This window comes from Carcharhinus amblyrhynchos, chromosome 8 (assembly GCF_965287045.1).
Source record: "Carcharhinus amblyrhynchos chromosome 8, sCarAmb.v2.hapA, whole genome shotgun sequence".
Lineage (NCBI taxonomy): Eukaryota > Metazoa > Chordata > Chondrichthyes > Carcharhiniformes > Carcharhinidae > Carcharhinus > Carcharhinus amblyrhynchos.
Window position 1 is genome coordinate 88522300 of NC_137331.1, and position 23397 is coordinate 88545696.

At 40.0% G+C, this 23397-nt stretch overlaps 1 protein-coding gene across 3 annotated transcripts in view; it reads left to right on the plus strand.

The window, feature by feature from the left end:
• LOC145346747 (putative C-mannosyltransferase DPY19L4) overlaps positions 1–10944 on the plus strand; it is a 91171-nt gene extending 80227 nt beyond the window's left edge. For all 3 annotated transcript variants that reach the window (XM_080194431.1, XM_080194430.1, XM_080194432.1), the window contains exon 19: positions 2075–10944. In XM_080194431.1, coding sequence (XP_080050557.1) covers positions 2075–2248 — 174 coding nt within the window. In that variant the 3' untranslated portion in view covers positions 2249–10944. The remainder of the gene's footprint in view (positions 1–2074) is intronic.
• Positions 10945–23397: the final 12453 nt, after the last annotated feature.

Consider the following 23397-nt stretch of genomic DNA (forward strand, 5'->3'; position numbering starts at 1 on the left):
GCTTTTCTATGTTGCCTTGAGGCACTTCATTCACATGTCTTTTATGTATCTGCATTATTAATGTGTACATAGAATATACAGTGCAGAAACAGGCCACTTGGCAAACTAGTCTATGTGTTTTAATGCTCAGTCAGCCTCCTCCCATTCCATCTGCCTTATCTCAGCTTATCAGCAGACCTTTCTATCCCTTTTCACCCTGTAGTTGTCTGTTTCCTGCTGAAAGCATCTAAACCATTTGTCTTGAACATTTTTTAATGGTAGCACATTCCACATTCTAACCATTCTCTGAGTAAAGACTTTTCTCCTTATTTCCCTATTGGTTTATTAGTATTCGTCTCATTTTAATGCCCCCTAGTTGAGGATCCCCCCACAAATGGAAACATTCTCTTCACCTCTGAGTCTTCTACTTTTACAAGAACCCCACGCTGTTCAATATTGCTTCATAGCTGTAATCTATCAGTTCTGGTATCATCATTGTAAATGTTTTCTGAACTTTCTCCAGAATTTCTCTGTCCTTTTTATGGTACAGAGGCTAGGACTCCTACACAATAGTCTAAACCTGAGCAGAACCTGTACAAGTTTGACGTAATTTCTCTGTTTTTAAATCCTGTACTACTAGAAATAAATGCTAATGCTTTGTTAATATTTTAATTTATTTGCTATTTTTAAGGTACTGTGTTTTAAATACCAGTTTAAAAATTAAACTTATGTCCTTTTTAGCATTGAATATATGTCCTTTTTTAGAACTGGAAGAGAAAGTAAATCACCAATCCTGCTATCAAAGTAGCATTGCATTTTTGTGCAGTATTTCTGATAAATATATGCTGGAATGCTTTCCTGATGCTGCTGCAGTGAATGGAGTTTTGGCTGAGTGCCAAATTCTCCATTCTCGCTGGCAATATTGGCGGGGTGAATGAGAATCCTGCCCATAATGTAAGCCTTTTATCACATGAAGAGAATTGTGCATCTGGAGCTAATCATTTTGAAGTGAGTTTAATCAGCAGTTGCAAAAGTAGTTCTTCTCTATATATCAGAGAATTTTGTCTAAAGGCAGCAGTTAGTTGGAGGGCAGAAAGGGAAAGATATGGGAAAATTCTTGCACTGGAAGAATGCGATGAGCGGCATTGCACAGTGGTCTCCGTCACTACTAGTGCGTAAATGGTTAGACGCAGTGGAAAGAATTGAATGATCAATGTCAACATTTTCTGGTGATGCTAAATTGATGAGTAATACACATTGTGGTTGATCGAAAGATGGCAAAGAAACGTTGTAGGATGAAAATTAGATTGCTTTGAGAAAGAGAAATGGCTAGGCACCCAAGTCAGTCTGTCAAGTTCCCAACCCAAAAATAGTCCCACCATTCCAGCAGGGATTAAGGTTAGAAATTTCTGGCCATTGAATAAGCAAGGAGGTAATGTTGAATTTGTACAAGAACTTAGTTGGACTTCATTTAGATTATTGTGTACATTTGGGAATTAGAAGGAATAGTGAAACACATACATGTATTCACAGAACTATTATCTGGGATGATAGGTTACAGTTATGAAAAAAATTTGAAAATTGGCAATTTTTGCTTTTGTTGAGGATAAATGTTATCCTGAAAAGTGTCCTTCAAAATGATGGAGTGACAATAAGATAAGTAATGATGGATTGTTTCCTGTAGTAGTTCAGAGAGCAACGAAAGGGCAGAAAGTTATGATAATTGCAAACCAAAGGGGTTAGAAGCAAAATATTTACACAGAGGCTGATTAGAGTGTGAAACTCTGCCACAAATTGCCAGAATAGATTTCATAGCACTCTTTAAGGGAAATAAATGAAATTGTCCTTCTTGTGTATCTAAATGATAAGGGAAGTGAGTAGAGGATTGGTGTTATTCTTGGCTCATGCACAAAAACATAAGTGCAAACTTAAATGAGCTTAATTTTCCTGTACTATAAATAATTTGAAAGTGAAACTCTTGAATAAATCCCTATGCTTTAGCATGTGAAGGCCGCTGTTTCTGACTGTTTTTGATGTGAATACTCACTCTGTGTTGGCAACTGCAATTTTATTTATTTTTCTTTTCCTTTACCAGATACTTTATGGTGAAGGAGACAGCGATGCAAACTATGCATTTTCCCTGTATGGACGATTTTGCCATGAGATTAAGCTGGACTATTCTCCATATGTCAACTACTTCACTCGTGTTTACTGGAATAGGTCCTATCGTGTGTACAGAGTCAATACACTGATATCATTTCAATACTAGTGAAGATTGAAACCTTCCCAGTCGTCATCCTCATTAGTGTTGCATATATTTAATTTTTGTGTTTAAGTAATGTCGCATTTTACAGATGGACTTTTAAAATGGAACTTTGAAAAACATATAAATAACATTGTTTTTTTTAAGTTATTTTTTACAAATTAGTCTGGAGTGAAAAGAGGGAAAATCTTGCTTTTTGGAATCACCCTCATGTTGTTCAGAATGGAGGTCTAAAACAAAATCTCGCATCAGATTGAAATAAGTGGATCCGTATCTATTAATTCAGCTAGAGAACAGTATTGTATTTACTTCTTTGGATACAGAACAGACCTACTAAGCTATACATGGTCTTCAAAAAAAACCACAGCACTCTAGGCAGAGCTTAAGCATGCGTGGTCATTGTGTGCACTTAGTCTACATGCCTAAGCTCTGCCCAAAGTTTAGCAACTTTTATGTCAGCTGTAAACTTTTTTTTATGAAGTGTTACAGAAGTGGGTAATGTACTTCATTCACTGTTTTTGGTTTCAGACACCTGAAAAACAGCTCCTTTGCATTGAATCTTTGAGGCCTTACTAAAAATTGTTATTGCAAATGACCAAGTTAATGCTGTTTTATTAAATTGCTAGTTTGGTACATTGAAAGTGGAACATCTTTTAGAACAGCCTTGTTTAGCATCCATGCAGTGCACGTGTACAGTAAATTATCTGTTCTTTCATCTTGTACATTACGAATGAAGTGCATTTTGTATCTAATTATTAGGCACCACATATTTTTAATTTTGAGTTGCAAGAAGGAGTGATTTAACAAGGAAGAAGATTGTTCTTTTACTTGTTTTGTCTTGGAAGAACTATACTTTGAGCCTCTCGCTTCTGGTACCATGAGCCACTTTCCAAAACATCATACGAGGGGAAAAATGAGGAGGAACTGGAAGGAGGCACCTCCAGATTATCGAGGCAACGCTGGTGATGTATTTTGCTGCTCAATAATGTCCTTTTTTAGGGCATATTTCTCAGACTGGTATTAGGAAGGATACCACCATAGTCCCAAAGGTGGGAAGCACGTGATTTGGCTTTTCCATTTTAGCACCTTTATTGAGAATAAAAAAAAAAAAGAGGAAAATAGAGAAAGAAAACACCAAATTCATCTTTTTTTAAAACAAAAATTTCAAGTGGAAAGAGCTGTTTGTTATATGTGAAGCACTTAACTTGAGAATCTATTTTGCAATCTAGACCTCTGCTTAGTGGCTGAAATGACCTCTATAAATGAATTTGAATACAGTCTCAAAATCCAGTTCCATGTGTGCATGGCCTGCAACACAAATCTAATCTTACCCAGAAAAGCCACAAGATGCTGAGTGTGGAGAACAGAGGAGGCGAGTCACACTGGGGCAGCAGGGAGTAATCTTTCACAGGTGGAAGAGTAGGGATGGCTTTACTCTGCAATATATAAAAAATAAAATGTTAGAGATACTCAGCAGGTCTGACAGCATCAGTGGAGAGAGAAAAGCTGAATTAATATTTTGAGTCCAATATATCGACTCCGTTTGGCGGTTCTATGCCTTGCCCGCGAATACTTGATGCTATCACCAACTGTCTCAAGTAGAAAGTGTTCCAATCCTAAGCACAGCATTCCTCACCTTTAATGAGCTGGAAAAGAAACTGAGGTTATCCTTCTGATTTTGTGCTTTTCTAAATGATATTCGAGAACTGCAAATTGGTGTCTCGTTAGGTGTGGGAAATAGTAGGGAAATGAAAGCACAGAATCCACTTAAAATGCTTTGTAAAAAGATGCCTGGGTATTGAAGAGTTTAGAAAATGTCTTTTACAAGTTGTATTACATTTGTTAGATTGTAAAATACATTTTTATTTCAATTGGCGTGTTTGTCAGAGAGCATTCTACATGGTGTGGATTAAAATAAATGAATATAGTGATGAGGCATTTAAGAGGGAATTGACTGTTGAAAGTGAGAAAGTTAATCCTGATACATTGAAAAAGTAGTAAGGTGAAGGGGATAGTTTCTGCGGTGGGGTAGGCTAATTGTCCCCTCAAGCCTGTTGTGCCATTCAATTACAAATAGATCATGGTTTCGTTTGACCCACTTACTTATCAATCATCCTGAAAATTTGGCTTGACCCAACATCCATAGTATTTTGAAAATGGAGTTCTGATATTCACACCATCTTTTGGTGGTGGTGGTGGGAGAGAATGCAGAGAGTGTTTCATGATTTTGCTCCTAAATAGTGAGCAAATTAGAGATTATGTCCACTTGTTCTGGATTCTCATACCAGAGGAAATCTGCCTTTGTACATCTTTAATGCTTAAGTATCTCAATCAGATCACCTGTTCAACCTTTTAAATTCAATGAAATCCAAACGTACTTTACGCAACCTTGCTTCACAATTTAACCCTTTTTAATCTCTGGTATAATTCTGCTGAATCTCCAGTGTACCCTCTCCAAGACCAGTTTATCTTTTCTGAGGTGCAATGCCCAAAACTGAATGCAGTTCTCCAAATGGAGTCTGCCCAAATCTCTGCACAACTGAAGCATCACTTCCTTACCTTTGTATCTCTTTAAGACAAAATAACATTCCATTAACCTTTTTGAGGTTTTTTATCTGTGCACTATCTATGAATGATTTGTGTATGTGAATAGTTCAATCTATTTGTTTCTCCATAGCTCTAAGACTCTCTCAACTTTGAAAATATCCCAAATTACCTTTCATTACTGAATAACCTCATACTTCACTGCAGTTTAGCCCACTCTTTTAGTCTTTGTAACTTCCTACTCCCATCTATACAGCTGTACCTCCAGCTTAGCGTTATGTGCAAACTTTAGATATATAACTCCTTCATCTAATACATTAATTTCTATGATGAAAAACTAAGACTCCCAATATGTTTTATTTTCTATGAAATGTGGGTGTTGCTGGCTGGGACAATATTTATTGCCCTTGAGGTTTTTTTCCTGGCCTCTCACTCATTCAGACTGAAATGACAGTCATGACAATGTTTAGTCAAAGTCTACATTTTCTGAAGTAAGTTTCTAGGGACCAAAGAGCTTTAGCGAATGTTTCCTCAATGTCACAAAGTTCTTTAGCCTGGAAAGCCTTGGCCAAGCCGTCAGCAAATGTGAAGAGCCGTATTCTTTTCCTGTTTTTCAGGAATTCTGGGTAAATCCCATCAACTCTTGCTGCTTTGTCTGACTTGTTTGCCATCAGAGTGTTCTTCACTTCCGCTTATGTGTAAAACGGCAAGAAACAGGTGTTTAAAAAAAAAACTCCAATTCAGCATTGTCCACTTTCTCTTTTGTGTAAAGAGTTGAAAAGTCTGTCTGCTCTGGGGCACTCTTGAGAGATTGCATCAGGGCTGTTTTTACTGCTCACTTATCTTCCCTGCTGGTCAGTAACTTTAAGTTTACTAGGAATTGTGAAGCAACAGCATTAGTGTTGGTTCAGGGTCACTGATGTGGGAGCTGTTTAGGAGCTCCTAGGTGGCATAGGAATTTCCATTTGGCTTGCACAAAGTCAGCCTTTTACACTGTTTCCTGCCCACTTATGAAGCATCCTTCAGGAAGGGACTGGAGGAATGGTGTTCCTCAATTGGGGTCTTCACTTTTCCTGCATTCTTTCAGGAATCATTCACTTTACGAATTCCAGTAGGGGCTGGAAGTTTTTCTGAAGGCCCTACTGAACAAATTTAGTGGCTGCCAATTTGAGAAGTCAAGTGAAGGGGTTTTTGTTTTGTGGGTGGATGGGATAAGGGGGTTGAGTGGGTGGGATCCAGTTAACACTGGTTTTTAAGTATCTGCCGTAGGCATCCGTGTTGCCCTTCCACAGGTTCCAGCTTGGGTTTGGCTTAGTCAATGGTTAATAGTTGAAGGCTGATTACCCAAACCTTGCAGCAATGTTGGGCATAGGAAAAGATGGGCAGCACTTGTCTTGAGCACATTGGCATTCAGCCTTTGCCCTTCATGGGTCATGAATCAAAATCAGATGAGTGATCGTTCTTCCACTGAGCAGAATGGATATACCAGGCTGCTTTACATTGTGCACAAGCTTTCTGTTATGCACGGAAGGGGCTTTGTGTGACACTTTTTCTCCTATAGTATTGTTGAGGTATCCCCACTTCTGATGTTGGAAGTTGAAGTTGTCAATGTGGATGGTTGGATGTGCTGGATGTGTTAGCTCACAGGCCATTTGGTGGCTTATAGACATTTGTGATGCTCAGCTTAGCTATTTGGATGGAGTAGGGAATAATCTGATTTTATCTTCGGTGAAGCTTTCCTTGTTTTGGGTGGGTTTGTCTTATTATCCCTGCTTACAGTGAGTTGGCAACCTAGAATGTGGGCCCAACAGGTGGCATGTTTGCGAGGTGGGCTTCTCGCAATGTGATCATGTCCATATTCCTGTCAGAGAGTTCTTTTACAAGTAGCTCATGTTTTGCCCATGATTGGTGTTCAACATTGAGATAGTGTATTCTTCTTGCCTGTCCATTGTTGTCCCTGAGACACTCCATTTTTCAGTGTGTATTTATTGCTTGGACCAGGAGCCTGGCAGCCAAGGATCAGTTGCCTTCTTGATAACATTAGTTTGCAGGTTTTCAAATTTTTAAATTTGCTTTAATTGAAGATCCACAAGAATGTTTCTGCCTCCTTGGAGAATGTGATCTGGAAAAATGCAGATCCCTGTGACAAAATTACTAGTCATTTCAGACCAGTCAGAGAATACTCTCCTTACTCTCACCCTTTGTGTCCTACTCACCATTCAGTTACTGACATGTGTCAAAGGTTACTTCCAATTCCATGCATTTTCATATTTACCAATAATCTCTTTTGGGGCTCTTTACAAAAGATTTCAAGAAGTCCATGTAGGCAATATCTGTAGATGTCCCCTTGCCCACCATGCCAGTGCCTCCTCAAAATATGCAGCTGGATTAATCAGATTTGGCATATCCTTCATAAATCCATACTCACTCCCTTGGATCAGCCTTCCCTTATCCAACTACTCAGTCACCCTGTCTTTGATAGATTTCAGTAAATTCCACACAAGTGATGTTAAAATGATGGATCTCTAGTTGTCTGGTTTCTCCCTTCTTTAATTAATGAAGTGACTTTTGCAGTTTTGTGATCCTTGTAAAATTATAACTCCTGTATCTGCAATTTCCTCACTTATTTTCTACAATTCCCCAGGATGGGAAGCATCGGTTCCTAGAAGTTTGCCTGTCTTGTGCTGGTCCATATTTAGGGAAAATGAAACAGCATAATCCAGCTCAGCAAGTGTTGGATTTGGATGGGAGTGGTTGAAAAGAACAAAACAGGCATTGGGATGATTTGTGTGCTTCATGACTATATGCATTAGTTATATATTGCTAACTCTCTTTTAGATGTTATGCCTTGCAATAGGTACATGGTTCCTGTAGGATTGTAGTTTTAGGATTTATTGTAGATAAAATCCCATTCTAATTGAAGTACATTGCTAGGGTTACAATCATTTTGACTCGAAGTATAGACCCCAGCATGAAACTTCTGTTTCCTTTTAGTACTTTATAAATGTTATATAGCACCATTGCTTTCTTTTTCCTCTCAGTATTATATTCTTTTCCTCCCCAGTGTTATATTCTTTCTGTTAGTCTGGAACTTTGAACCTTCCATGGAATGATGTAGCCTGTTATATTTTCATGACCACCATCAGTGCTTTTATTGTTTCATTTGATAGTCTTCTGTCATGTCTAGTGACCTGGGCATTAGTTGCGTTCAAATATTATATGTCACTAGAATTCTACCCTTTCTGCTGCATACAGATACCTAACATTGTGTCCCTGCAACTGCTGAATTGTCTGAAGAGTTTAGAATTCTTTCAGAGCAATAATTCCGACACAAGTAGCATGATTTTGGTAGCAAGATGTTGATATACAATGAAACCTATATGAAATTAAGAGATCACCTATCTTACTTTATACTATCAATGCCAATCTGACCCACTTATTCATTATACCTGAATCTCAGTGGGACCACTATCTGTAAAAACTAATTGACTATTGAAGCATTTTCACTAGTTTCTCTATCCATTTGTTATACCTATTTATTCATATTTTTATTTTTCTCTATATAAACATTCCCAAAAGTCAGCACCCTGTCTAATAGTTGTCATATTTAAGAAAAATAATTATGAATCTTTGTAATTGAAGCATCGGACACATATGAATGAAAGTCCATCTGCTACCCTGTGAAATCGTAAAAGATATTTGCAGACAATTGTTCAAATGAGCTATCAAATGCTATGACTGTTTCCTCATTCCTGTTAATCTCACATGTTGAAGGAATATTTTTGAAATTAGTTGCTCTGCTTTAATACATTTGGGTCGTGTATATCTCAGAAACTTAGACATTCAAATAAAATGTTTGCACTCAGTTTGAAGGAATAAATAGTCAAATTTTAAACTTTATAAAATCTGGACACCCACTGTTTAAAACCATACAGTATAATGCAGTGTCTGTTGTTAGATTGAAAACCTATTTCCCATGTTTAGAAGTGCTATTAGCCATAAGCCGTGCATAACTATAAGCTATGACAGCAAGATGCATTTACAGTACTGTCTGGATGAAAGATAAAGACTTACATGAGCTTGATGTGCATCTTTCAAAGACAGTACCCTGAGTACTTTGAATAACCTCAGTACCAATACTGAAATGATAGGTACAGTGGTGATTCCATTGCCAACTTTAGGTGCATCTGCTATATATCTTGCCACTAATGTAATGTTTGATGTGGTGTGGGCCAGTTGGATTATTTTTGGGATTGAAGGGGACATACCAGAAAATTCACCTTTATGAGGAAATGGAATAAATTGAGAGTTCATAACCATGTCATCTCTAAATGCTCATTGAAAAATGTCTGTGTGAAGAGAATGGCTTTTTTTAAAACAAAAGGGAAAACCAAGAACAAGGAATAGCTACTTAGCCTATTATTCTTCGGTACTTTACATTTTTTTCCACAATATCATCCACCCACATTTTAAATGCTCTTAATCTTCATTCTCCCCACCCTGTTCCCTCAACTTCTGATCTGTCACATTATCCCAAAGATTGCACTCCTTAAATTCTTACTAATATTCATTTCAGATTTTCACAATGTTCAGTTTATGAACTCTCATTTTCATTATCTCAATTTGTATTATTAATTTAGAATTATCATCCTTATTGCTTTTCGAACCTGAAGACCTCATTATCACTTTTTTCTTTCAAAACTGTAGAACTGCAGGTTTTCCAGTCTTTCCTTTTAATGTTTTTTACATTTGGATCAGTCATTTTTCTATTCTGTCATTGTTTAATTAAACATTGCATAGTGCATAAGTCAGACCATACTTAACTAAAGCACAACCTCCAGAAGTTAACTTGTTTCTGTTGTAGTTCAGTATTTTGTGTTTTTAAAAATGCCGTTTCCACATTATTTTGACATTTTCTTCTCCCTTTATTTGCTTATCTTCTGCACAAATGGAGATATGACAAACTGTGGCATTTGCACCATTTTATTTTTTGTGCTTTGTGATATCTTCAGATAACAAAGAACATTTCAGCAATTGCGTAAGTTCACACACATCAGATAGATACCAAGTTCTACTTTTCTTCGCTTAATAAATTTTTATTTTTAGCATTGCTACTCACTTCTGTTGAAATACTCCAAAATGTCCAGTGGAATGATCAAGCATGAATTGTTGTAATCTTCTGTTGCAAAGCTTCAGTAGCTCCGAGAGAGGAGCTACTCAATGAATACTATTCAGAGTGTCAGCTATGTTTTTATAGTGGGAAAAAATCTTTTATTTTGTGATTTGCTGTATTTCTCTAACTTGTACTATTGCACATTTTGTATTATTAAAATACCAAAGGGAAATTTTAATCTTGGTACTTCATTGAATGTGTTTTCTCTTGCTAACCCTCTCTCAATTTGCACAGAGCTTGTTGAAACATTACCATTAAAATGTTGAGTGAATGAAATTACGGTGCTAAAAATAAGAAAGAAGGTTCTTCACCCTCAAGATAGCTCAGTTGGTCACCACTCCTGGTTTAATATTCTTTATCACATATAAGGAATATATATTTAATGTTGAGTACTTGGAGTGCGTACTCCATTAGTTCCAGCAAACCTGTATTGGAAAGGAACTTCCAAGGTTCTTGCTCTTGACTGCTGTCCATTGATCTGTGTTGAAAATGTATAGATCAGAACAAGGTGAGGATTCAGCCATGGTGATCCTCATGCTTAAATAATCTCTCAGTGCTCATTCACTAGATCTTTCATATCAAATAATTGCTTCGATATTGTAGCAAACAGTCATGACCCAGGAACAGGACTCCAGTGAGAGTTGATGTATTCAGGAGATGAAGGGTAAAGGGGAGAAAATTAAAAGATTTATTTTCTAAAATTAAGTAGTGGGTAAATATCAAACTCATATTAGTGATAAAGGCTCTCCTTGCAGTTCTTGTATCATCAACTCCAGAGACCTTTAGGATTATATTCTGTCAGCACCCCACAGGACTTGGTACTTTTTAACCACAAAATATAATTCAAGTTACTATGTATTGCTGAATAACCCTAATGTGATGGTTCATTATCCATATGTATGTTTCTGTAGTTTTATTTTAAATGGTGTTTTGCTTTGGAAATGTTGGATATAATCTTCACACAAGTGCTGTTGCAAATAAAAGTTACAGCAAATTAACTTTGTATTGAGATTTATTTGTGATTTCTGGAAAAAATGAAATTGTAAGATTCTCCCAAGTAATGCAATTTTTCTCAAGATATTGCTAATAAAATTTATGATTGAAAGAATCTGATAAAACATGTTAAATTTGGCAAGATGTCATGGATGTAATCTTTTGAGATAGTTCAGCAGATAATCTAACAAGTTGATAATTAAAACCATAACTAAACATATTGCTGGATATAAGATTTGTCATTCCTGTGATCTAAAGTAATATATTGAATCTTCATGCAGGCTTAGTTGGTGTTACTTCATGCCTAGCTGTATAAGAATTTATGTGCACACATGCATTCCATAGCAAACTGTCTTAAGGGCAAGATTTGTAACTTTATAAAAAAGTAAAAGATGAAAGAAGTAAAGGCATTTGTTTTTGTACAGATAAATTTAAGAACATCAATGTACTGAAGTCACAATGGCTGCAGGCTCTTCATTACATTTCCAAAGCATCTGTGTTCCCATCTCCATACCAAATTCCCTTAGTCTTCTGTAGAGGTGTTGGTGGGCTTTCTTAACTATAGTGTCGGCATGGGAGACCAGGACAGGTTATTGGTGATCTGGACACCTAAAAACTTGAAGCTCTCAACCATTTCTACTTCATCCCATTGATGTAGACAGGGGCTTGTCCTCCACTACGCTTCCTGAAGTTGATGATAATCTCATTCATTTTGTTGACATTGAGGGAGAGATTATTGTCGTCGCACCAGATTCTCCATCACATTCCTCTACTCTGTCTCGTTATTGTTTGAGATCTGACCACTATGGTGGTGTCATCAGCAAACTTGAAAATCGAGTTGGAGAGGAATTTGACCACACAGTCGTAGATGTATAAGGAGCATAGTAGAAGACTGAGGACACAGCCTTGTGGGGCACCAGTGTTGAGGATGATTGTGGAGAAGGTGTTGTTGCCTATCCTTACTGATTGTGATCAGGGGGTTAGGGAAGTTCAGGATCCAGCCGCAGAGGCCCAGGCCATGAAGTTTGGAGATTAGTTTCATAGGAATAATGGTATTGAAGGCTGAGCTGTAGTCAATAAATAGGAGTCTGACATAGGTATCGTTGTTATCTTGGTGTTCCAGGGTTGAAGGTAGGCCCAGGGAAATGGCATCTATCATGAGCCTATTGCGGCAATAGGCGTATTGTAATGGATCCAGGCAATCTGGGAGGCTGGAATTGATTTGTGCCATGACTAACCTTTTGAAGCACTTCATAATGCTGGATGTAAGAATCACCGGACAATCGTCATTAAGGCATGCTACTTGGCTTTTCTTTGGTACTGGGAGGATGATCGTTGTCTTGAAGCAGACAGGGACCTCAGATTGTTGTAAAGAGAGGGATATGGCCTGTGCTTTCACATGACGCCTTTCTAAACTAGAGACCTTTTGCCTCTAAGTGGTCCATATCCAGCTATTCCTTGCCCATTCATGTGTCTGTCAAGGTGCTTCTTCAACGTTGCTATTGTATCTGCTTCAACCACCTCCTCTGGCAGTGCATTCCAGGCACTTGCAACTTGCCTTTCACAGCATAGTGGTTAGTACTGTTGCCTCACAGCAACAGGAACCTGGGTTTGATTCCAGGCTCGGGTGACTGAGCAGAGTCTGTATTGACCCCCTATCTGAGTGGGTTTCCTTCAGGTGCTCAGATTTCCTCCTATAGTCTGAAAGATGTGCTAGTTAGGTGCATTGGTCAAGCTAAAATTCTTCCTCCGTGTACTTGAACAGGTGCTGGAGTGTGGCGACTAGAGGATTTTCACAGTAACTTCATTGCAGTGTTAATATAAGCCTACTTGTGACACTAATGAATAAACTTTAAAACCTTTTACCTTAAACATACGTCCTCTAGTAATTGACATTTTTAAAATGGGAAGAAGACTCCGAATATTCATTCTACCCATGCCTCTCATAATTTTGTGAACTTCTTTCAGGTCACCCCTCAGCCTCAGACATTCAAGTGAAAACAAACCAAGTTTTTTTCTATCTCTCCTCAGCTAATACCTTCCAAACCATGCAACATCCTGGTAAACCTTTTCTGTGCCCTTCCAAAGTCTCCATACCCTTCCGGTAGTGTGACAACCAGAACTGTATACAATATTCCAAATATGGCCTAACTATAGTGCTGTGCATCTGAAACATGACTTGTCAATTTTTATACTCTATGTCCTGACTGAAGGCAAATAAGCTATATGCATTCTTGATCACTGTATCCACTTGTGTTGTTACTTTCAGAGAATTGTGGACCTGTATGCTTAGATCCCTCTGTATGTTAATGATTCTAAGGGTAGTGCCATTTACTCTATATTTCCTTCCTGCATTAGACCTTCCAAAATGATCACCATGCATTTGTCCGGATTAAGTTCCATCTACCATTTCTCCGCCCAAGTCTCCAGTTTATCTGGGGTGGCACAGTGGTTAGCACTGCTGCCTCACAGCGCAAGTGACGTGGATTCAATACTGGCCTCGGGTCACTGTGTGAAGTTTTGCACATTCTCTTCATGTCTGTGTGGGTTTCCTCCGTGTGCTCTGGTTTCCTCCCACACTCCAAGATACGTGGGTTAGGTTGATTGGCCATGCTAAATTGCCCATTAGTGCCAGGAGCATTAGCAAGGTAAATATGTAAGGTTAAGGGGATGGGGTCTGGGTGGGATTGTTGTTAGTGTAGGCTTGATGGGCCAAACGGCCTCCTGCGCTGTAGGAATTCTATGATTATATCTGTATCCTCTGGCAATCCTCACTATCTGCAGCTCTCCCATGTGTTTTTTATTTGTACAAATGTATTAAAAAGCCTCCATACACATTTGATGTTTTCACTGCATGATTCCCAATTGCCAAATCTTTGTTTTTTTGTTTAAACAGTTGAATTGTAAACTGCTACGTTGTTTGCCATGTAAACTTGTCACAGTTCGTTTGATAAGGTTCACCATGGTTCACCACGGAAGCCTTCTGCAGAAATTGCAGATGTATGGGATTGAGGGTGATTTAGGAAATTGGATTAGGAATTGGCTGGCGGATAGGAGACAGAGGGTGGTGGTTGATGGTAAGTATTCGACATGGAGTTCAGTTACGAGTGGTGTGCCTCAAGGATCTGTTTTGGGGCCACTGCTGTTTGTAATTTTTATAAATGATCTGGATGAGGGTATAGCTGGGTGGATTAGTAAATTTGCTGATGACACCAAAGTTGGAGGTGTGGTTGATAGTGAGGAAGGGTGTCTTAGTCTACAGGGAGACTTGGACAAGTTGCAGAGCTGGGCCGAGAGGTGGAGGATGGAGTTTAATGCGGAAAAGTGTGAGGTAATTCACTTTGGCAGGAATAACGGATGTGTAGAGTATAGGGCTAACGGTAGGACTCTGAATAGTGTGGATGAACAGAGGGATCTAGGTGTATGTGTACATAGATCCCTGAAAGTTGGGAATCAAGATAGGGTTGTTAGGAAGGCATACGGTGTCTTGGCGTTTATTGGTAGGGGGATTGAGTTTAGGAGCCGCAGCGTCATGTTGCAACTGTACAAAACTCTGGTGCGTCCGCACTTGGAGTAGTGTGTGCAGTTCTGGTCCCCACATTACAGGAAGGATGTGGAGGCTTTGGAGAGGGTGCAGAGGAGGTTTACCAGGATGTTGCCTGGTATGGAGGGGAGGTCCTATGAGGAGAGACTGAGGGATTTGGGGTTGTTTTCGTTAGAAAGAAGGCGGCTGCGAGGGGACCTTATTGAAACATATAAGATGTTTAGAGGTTTGGATAGGGTGGACAGTGATAGCCTTTTTCCTCAGATGGAGAAAGCTAGCACGAGGGGGCATAGCTTTAAATTAAGGGGTGGTAGTTATAGGACGGATGTCAGGGGTAGGTTCTTTACCCAGAGGGTAGTGAGGGATTGGAATGCCCTGCCTGCTGCAGTTGTAAATGCGCCTAGTTTGGGGGCGTTTAAGAGATCCGTGGATAGGTTTATGGATGGAAAGGGTTTGGTTTAGGTTAGAGGGTCATTGTTTTTTAACTGGTCGGCGCAACATCGTGGGCCGAAGGGCCTGTTCTGCGCTGTAATATTCTATGTTCTATGTTCTACAGTGTAATCACAAATTCTAACCACTAGGTGGATCTGATCCTAATTCAGAACCATTTATACCAGTTCTGTGACCATACTGTTTTTCTTGTAATTGGGTAAGTTTGATGCGCACTTTGATATATTAAAATTTATTTTAACAAAGCCCTTCTTCCCTCCAGGTATTAAGACAAAAATCTGACTGTCCATCCATCCCACCATGCTACCTTTGGTCCTTGTGCCCTATTGCAAGCCTGCTGATTCTCCTGACTTATTCAGTGAGTCACATTTCCAGACTTCACTCTCCCATTCAGCCATTTCTGACACCAGTGATTCCTCTGAGGCAGTCTCACCACTCCTCTGCTGTTGGCGGATGCCTCCAATGCCAGGAAAATGTTCTCTGGATCAGGCCATCGTTCTGTCCATATCTATATCCTTAGCATCGTTGGTCCTGTCTACACCTCAAAACATTTTCCTGCATTCATGGTCATTCATGCATTAATCCGCATTTATTTTTATACTTAAGTATTTGGCCCCTAGGCTGAAATAGTAATTATCCTGTCAAATGACTTCCTTTATTGTCTAACTCCTTGTGTGTTTCAAATGTTTTACTTGTTAAAATAATGGTGGGTCACTAAATGAAGTACCAGGTGTTGACTGTAGTGTATGCTGGCCCCTTCCCCCCGCATCACCACACCCCACGAACCCCCTACTCTTTCCCCTCCTTCTTCCTTCCTTACCCTTCCTTCCCCTGAAGGATGTTCCTTCATCCTTCCTTTATTTATCCATGTCATACCACAACTCTATTATATAATTTTCCTCTAACATATTTAATAATTAATATCATTACAGATCTTGTCAGATTTCATTCTAATCTCCAGTTCTTGTAAAACGCACAAGTACCCTTCACATTGAGTCATTGTCACAGAATTTAGAAAACTTACAGTTGAATTGTTTGATATTCATAATGAAGAAGATTCATGTTTATTCAAAGTGTGAGATAACTTTTACCAAGAAAAAGATACTGCCTAAATTGTAGTGTAAGACAACAGGTGAATTGCAAATGTTATACCTGTTCAAACTAGGGTGTAAAGCCAACCATTATTCTGATTTGGAACTATATCACTGTTCCTTTGTAGTTGTTGGGTCAAAATTCTGGAATTCCTCCTTTATGGCATTGTGGGTCAACCCACAGCACGTGAACAGCAGCAATTCAGGAAGGTAGCTCAATGCCACCTTTTCAAGGACAACTAGGGATGAGCAATAAATGTTGGCCAACCAGCAATGGGACACCCATGTCCCATAAATGAAAAAAAAGCCACAAGCCAGTCAGTCTAACCTTGGCAGTGGTAAAAGCTTAGAAATAGAATTCAAGACAAAATTGCAGTCATTTGGACAAATGTAAATTAATTACAGAAAGTCAGCACAGTGTCATTAAGGCATGCCACATAACAGGCTTGTCAGTGAAATTGGAATTAAATAAAAAGGCCAGTGGCAGCATGAATACAAATATGGCTGAGTAACAGAAAAGAGAGTACAAAGAACAGTAGAGCATAGGAACAGGCCCTCCAGCCCACCAAGCCTTCACTGATTGTCCTATCTAGAGCAACCACCTGTATCCTTCTATCCCCTGTCTCTTCATATGTCTATCAAGATAAGTCTAAAATGTTGCTCATGTGTCTGCCTCAACCATTTCATTTGGCAGTGCATTCCAGGCTTCCACCACTGTGGGTGTAAAAAAAACTTCCTCTGCACATCTCCACTGAATCTCCCCCCCTACTCTTACTTTGAACTTGTGCCCCCTTGTAATTGTCGTTTCTGCCCTGGGGAAAAAACTTCCAACTTTTCATTCTATCTATACCTCTCATAATTTTGTAAACTTCTACCAAGTCACTGCTCAGTTTCTGTCTATCCAGGCAGAACAATCCCAGTTCATTCAATCTCTCCTCTTAGCTAATATCCTCCATACCAGGCAACATCCTGGTAAATCTTTTCTGTGCTATCTCCAAAGCTTCCATATCCTTTTGGCTGTGTGGTGACCAGAATTGGACACAGTATTGCAAATGTGGCCTAACCAACATTTTATATAACTGTAACATAATTTGCCAACTTTTATACTCAATACCCCATCCGATGAAGAAAAGCCATATGCTTTCTTCACCATCTTTTCCACCTGTGCTGCCACTTTTAAGGATCTATAGACCTGTGCTCCCAGATCTCTCTGTGTGTCTATGCTCCTGATGGTTCTGCCATTTATTTTATAGCTCCCACCTGAATTGGACCAATCAAAATACATCATCTGACATATGACCGGATTAAATTCCATCTGCCATTTCTCTGCCCAATTTTCCAGCCTATCTATATCCTGCAATATTCTCTAGCATTCTTCATCACTATCCACAACTCCAGTAATCTTAGTATCATCCACAACTTGTTAATTGGACCAGGTGAGTTTTCTTCCAAGTCATTTATATATATCACAAACAGCCAAAGTCCCAGTGCTGATCACTATGGAACACCACTAGTTACAGACACCCATTCAGAAAAACACCCTTCCACTGCTACCCTCTGCCTTCTGTGGCTAAGCCAGTTCTGAATCCATCTAGCTAGTTCACCTCTGATCCCACGTGATTTAATCTTTTACATGAGCCTGCCATGAAGGACCTTGTCAAATGTTTTACTAAAGTCCATGTAGACAACATCCATAGCCCTTCCCTCGTCGTTGGTTTGGCTACAACCATTTTTGTCACCTCCTCAAAAAAATTAGTGAGACATGACTTCCCTCATACAAAACCATGCGCTCTGTTGATCAGACCATTCAGTTCCAAGTACGTACAGATCCTTTCTCTAAGAATCTTCTCCAACAATTGCATTATCACTGGCATCAAGCTCACTGGTCTATACTTACCCTAGTTATCCTTGCTACCCTTCTTAAATAATGGGACAACATTGGCTATCCTCCAATCCTCTGGGACCTCATCTGTGATCAATGAGGAAATAAAGATTTCTGTTAGTGGTGAACTGTTATTTTCTGGGCTGGAAGACAGTATATGGGAAAGTTCCATTTACCAGGTGTCAGTATTAAGACCACTTCTTTTCTTGATCAAATTGAATGACATAGACTTAGTGCACAGGTGCAATAAAATTTACAGATGACAGATAGCTTGGAGTTATTGTGAACTGTTGCAAGGATAAAGATGGACTTCAAGAAGGTATAGACAAGCTGGATGAATAGGCAGACATGTCACAGATGAAATTTAATGCGGAGGAGTGTTAACCTATACATTTTGATTGGAAGAACGATGAAATCCAGTTTAAAAAAACTAAATAATTCTAAAGGGGATGCAGGAGCAAAGGAATCTGGACTTTACAAACAGAAACATTAGTACAAAAGCAATAATTAATCATATTTCATTGTTCATTGCCAAATCTGGAATAGCCTGCCCCCTGGTTGTCTCCAGAATGTACTGCACTAAGAAATTATTCTGCCTATATTCTATAAACTCATTTTCCAGGCTATCATTGTCAATCTGATTTGTCTAATCTACATGGAGATTAAAGTCACCCATGATAATTGCAGTTCCTTTCTTACACATCCTGTTTATATCAGCCAGTGTATCCTGTCCTAAGTGTGACTATTAGGAGATCTATGAACTATTCCCACAAGTGACACCTTGCCTTTCTCATTTATTATTTCTACCCAAACAGATTCTGCATCTTGCTGTTCCAAACTAAGATCGTCTCTCGCTATTGTACAAATGTCATCCTTAATTAACGGAGCTACCCCACCAACTTTTCCCAGCTTCCTATCTCCTTGAAATGTCAAATGCTCTTTAATATTCGGGTCCCAGCCTTGTTTACCCTTCGAGCATCTCTGTGTGATAGCTATCAGGCCATATTTTAATTTTTTACTGCGCCAACAATTAATCCGTTTTGTTACAAATGATGGGTACATTCAGATAGTCTTTCATTCTCTTTTTGCTATTTTTGCAATTATTTTTGCCTTATCTGCTGGTGAACTCTTAAAATTTGTATGCTCTCTCTCTTCCTGCCACAGTCTGTGGTTATCTTTATCCAAATCGCTAACCTGCCTTATTAGCTCGATGCTCCCCTTTGATTTACCACATCTCCACTGACATAATCCCTTTCCCCCCACCATTAGTTGGAAGCCCTCCCCACCACCCTAAGTTATGCCAGTTCCAGCACGGTTCAGGTGAAGCCAATTCCATGACACAGCTCCCTCTTTCCCCAGTACTGTTGTCAGTGCACCATGATTTTGGCGGAGGCAGATTGGTGACTTCAAAAGGGATGAGGATAATGATCTGAAGAGAATAGGTTTTCAGGGGTACAGTGAAAAAGGTAGAGGAATAATGTTCATGCAGAAAGCTGGCATGGTAGATGGGCCGAAAGATCTCCTGTGCTGTAACCAATCTCTCTCCACCAAAATCATGGTGCACTGGCAACAGTATGGGGAAAGAGGGAGCTGTATCAAGTTATGGGCTTCACCTGAACCGTGCTGGAACTGGCATAGCTTAGGGTATTGGGGAGGGCTTTCACCTAATGGTTAGGGGAAGGGATTATGTCAGTGGAAATGTGGTAAATCAAAGGGAAGCATCGAGCTAATAAGGCAGGTTAGCGATTTGGATGTGCCTTGTAAGCAAACTTCGGTTGTATTATTCGTTTTAATTGCCATCGGTATCGCTTTAGGTTTTATTCTAAATTAAGTTATTAAATTTTAGTTTAATTATGAATTTTGCAATTCAGCTGAAAGATTTGGATTTATCTGCTGTGAATGTGTTTGTGATGTATATCTAACAGCCTCTTCACCGTTGCAATGGACCGTTAGATATTTCCAATTCCCAGTATAAACACATTAAGGAGGAACGTAGGTACAAAATTAACAACTTCATAAAATTCTCTACTTTTAATGGGGCGTTTGTCAAACTGAGCAACTTGTGGTAAGACTGTTACACCACTTAATATTCTTACAAAGCTACAGCATTTGGACAGGTTGCTCCAGTTTATTTATTTATTTAGACCCTTCGCAAACACGATTTGCAACAGCGATTATTTTTCAGCCACGGCTGAAGTAGCATGCAATGCAAAAACACAGAATTTCACAGTTCGTGTAACTCGAGATTATTATTTTAACTGGCGGCTAAACGTTTTATCCACTCCCCGCCCCCACCCCCACCCTTCCAAAAATAATATGTTAAAGGGACTTCGCCAGCTCTTCGGAAATACTTGCAGCAGAACAGGAGGAGGTCTGAGGGTAAGCGGCTTCCGTCAGTACACAAGCAAATGGATGTGGGATTTCATCCTGTCATGACTAGGACTTTGAGTTAAATGCAAGGAGACTGGATCGTGTTGTCACATCCTTCTCCATTTAAAATGGTAAATACTGTTTCTCTCCCTTCTCTCCTTTCTTCCTCCTTTGAATGAAGGTCTTGGTCACCAAAGGGAGAAATGACTCATCTTGTCAGAGTAAAGTTACAGCCCTTCGGTTCTTGCAGCAAATTACAAGATTCCACTTCTCGACAAAGACATCGTCAGGGCATTTGAAACTTGAATTTGCATTCGCTGAAAATTATTTAAGTTTTAATCAACTAATTAATGGATGCGGATATCCTGTGGATAAAGTCTAGAATTCTGAGATGCAATGGCATTTTGATTTGATTTATTATTGGCACGTGTGTTCGTATACAGTGAAAAGTATTGTTTCTTGCGAGCTTTACAGACAAGACATACCTTTCATAGAGAAGGAAAGGAGAGAGTTCAGAAAGTAGTGTTACAGTCATAGCTAGGGTGTAGAAAAAGATCAACTTAATGTGAGGTAAGTCCATTCAAAAGTCTGATGGCAGCAGAGCAAAAGCTGTTCTTGAATTGGTTGGTATGTGACCTCAGACTTTTGTATCTTTTTCCCCACAGAAGAAGATGGAAGAGACTATGTCCAGGGTCTGTTGGGTCCTTGATTATGCTGGCTGCTTTGCCAAGACAGCAGCAAGTGTAGACAGAGTGAATGGATGGGGGGCTGGTTTGCGCGATGGACTGGCTTCATTTACAACCCCTTATAGTTTCTTGCAGCCTTGGGCACACTAGTAGCATACCAAGCTGTGATAAATCCAGAAAGGATGCTCTCTATGGTGCATCTGTAAAAGTTGGTGAGAGTTGTAGCTGACATGCCAAATTTCCTAGTCTTCTCAGAAAGTAGAAGCATTGGTGAGCTTTCCTAACCAAAACGTTGGTATGGAGGGACCGGAACAGGTTGTTGGTGATCTGGACACCTAGGAACTTGTAGCTCTCTGGAAGCTATGTACTAACTGTTGAACATCTCACCATCAAAACTGCCCCGGTCTGTCTCAGATTCTATGCTCAGTTCATACAACTCATTACCAATCTTCACAAGAAGTTATTTAAAGCTTCTGATAACAGTAGCTAGACTTTTAACCGATTAGTTATGATATGAGCAATTGCCATTGTTAGGAATATGCTATCTTCATTGCAGTGATCAATCCAGCTGGATTCGGACGTAACCCATCCGTCACAATTTTTTCCGTGAATCGGGAGAGACGCTTGTGATTATTGTTGGCATCCGCTGTCATTTGACAGAATCGGTGGCATTGGACAACACTAATCTTTGCAGAATTATGTTTATCTGCAGGTCTTTTTTGAACATATATAAAGACAATAAAAACTTGGTTGCTTCTCTAGTATATAACATCCATATTAAATTATATTCCATAGTTTAAACTGGTTACTGTTGCAAATCGGATTTTAACAATAGCATGGCTGTCCTAAAGACTCCTGGAAGCGGGTGTGAGAATGAGGACAGCAGAAATGCTGAAGTCCCTGACTCTCCCATTCACCCGGGACAGTGTCACTCTTACCCAGGACTGTGCCATTTTCACCCGAATATGTCACTCTCACCCGGACATGTGTGTCTTTTATAGAACCATAGAATCCCTACAGGAGGAGGCAATTCAGCCCATCGACTCAACACCGACCATCATCCCACCCAGGCCCTAATTTCGCAACCTCAAGCGTTTATCTGTTAATCCCTTTGAAACTAGGGTCAATTTAACATGGCTATTCAACATAACCTGCACGTCTTTGGACTGTGGGAGGAAACTGAAGCACCTCGAGGAAACAGGGAAAACTTACAAACTCCACACAGTCACCCAAGTCTGTATTTAACCCAAGCCCCTGGCACTGTGCAGCAGCAGTGCTAACCACTGTGCCACCGTGCCACCCCAACTGGGATTGTTCAGTCTCTCCTGGGATTGTGTCAGTCTCACCTGGAATGTGTGACTTTCACCCGGGACAGTGTCATTCCCACCCAGGACAGTGTCACTCTCACCTGGGACAGTGTCACTCCCACCCAGAACAGTGTCACTCCCACCTGGGACAGTGCCACTTCCACCCAGAACAGTGTCACTCCCACCTGGGAGAGTGTTGCTCACATCTGGGACAGTGTCGGTCCCATCCGGGACAGTCTGAATTTCATCCAGGACTGTGTCACTCTCGCCTGGGACAGTGTCACTCCTACCTGGGACTATGTCACCCTTACCCTGGACTGTATTAATATCAGTAAGAAGTCTCACAACACCAGGTTAAAGTCCAACAGGTTTATTGGGCAGCACAAGCTTTTGGAGCATTGCTCCTTCCTCAGGTGAATGAGGACAACCAGGGCATATATAGTCACAAATAGGGCATATACGTACACAAACTCAATTTACAAGATAATGGTTGGAATGCGAGTCTTCACAGGTGATCAAGTCTTAAAGGTACAGACAATGTACCTTTACCTGAGAGAGCCAAACACAGGTTAAAGAGATGTGTATTGTCTCCAGTTAGGACGATTAGAGAGATTTTGCAAGCCAGGCAAATCATGGGGGTTACAAGTAGTCTGACGTGAAACCAAGATCCCGGTTGAGACCGTCCTCACATGTGCAGAACTTGGCTATCAGTTTCTGCTGTTAATATCGCCAGGGACTGTGTCACTGTTACTAGGGATTGTGTCACTCCCACACAGGCCAGTGTCAATCCCACCCAGAACAGTGTCACTCCCATCCGGGACAGTGTCACTCCCACCCAGAACAGTGTCACTCTTGCCCGGGACAGTGTCACTCTCGCCCGGGACAGCGTCACTCCCGTCCGGGACAATGTCACTTCCACCCGAGACAGTCTGAATTTCACCCGGGACAGTGTCTCTCCCACGCGGGACAGTCTGAATTTCACCCAGGACAGTATCATTCTCACCTGGGACAGTATCACTTCTACTTGGGAGTATCACTTCCACCCAGGACAGTATCACTCCCGCCCTGGACAGTCTGAATTTCACCCGGGACAGCGTCACTCCCATCCGGGACAG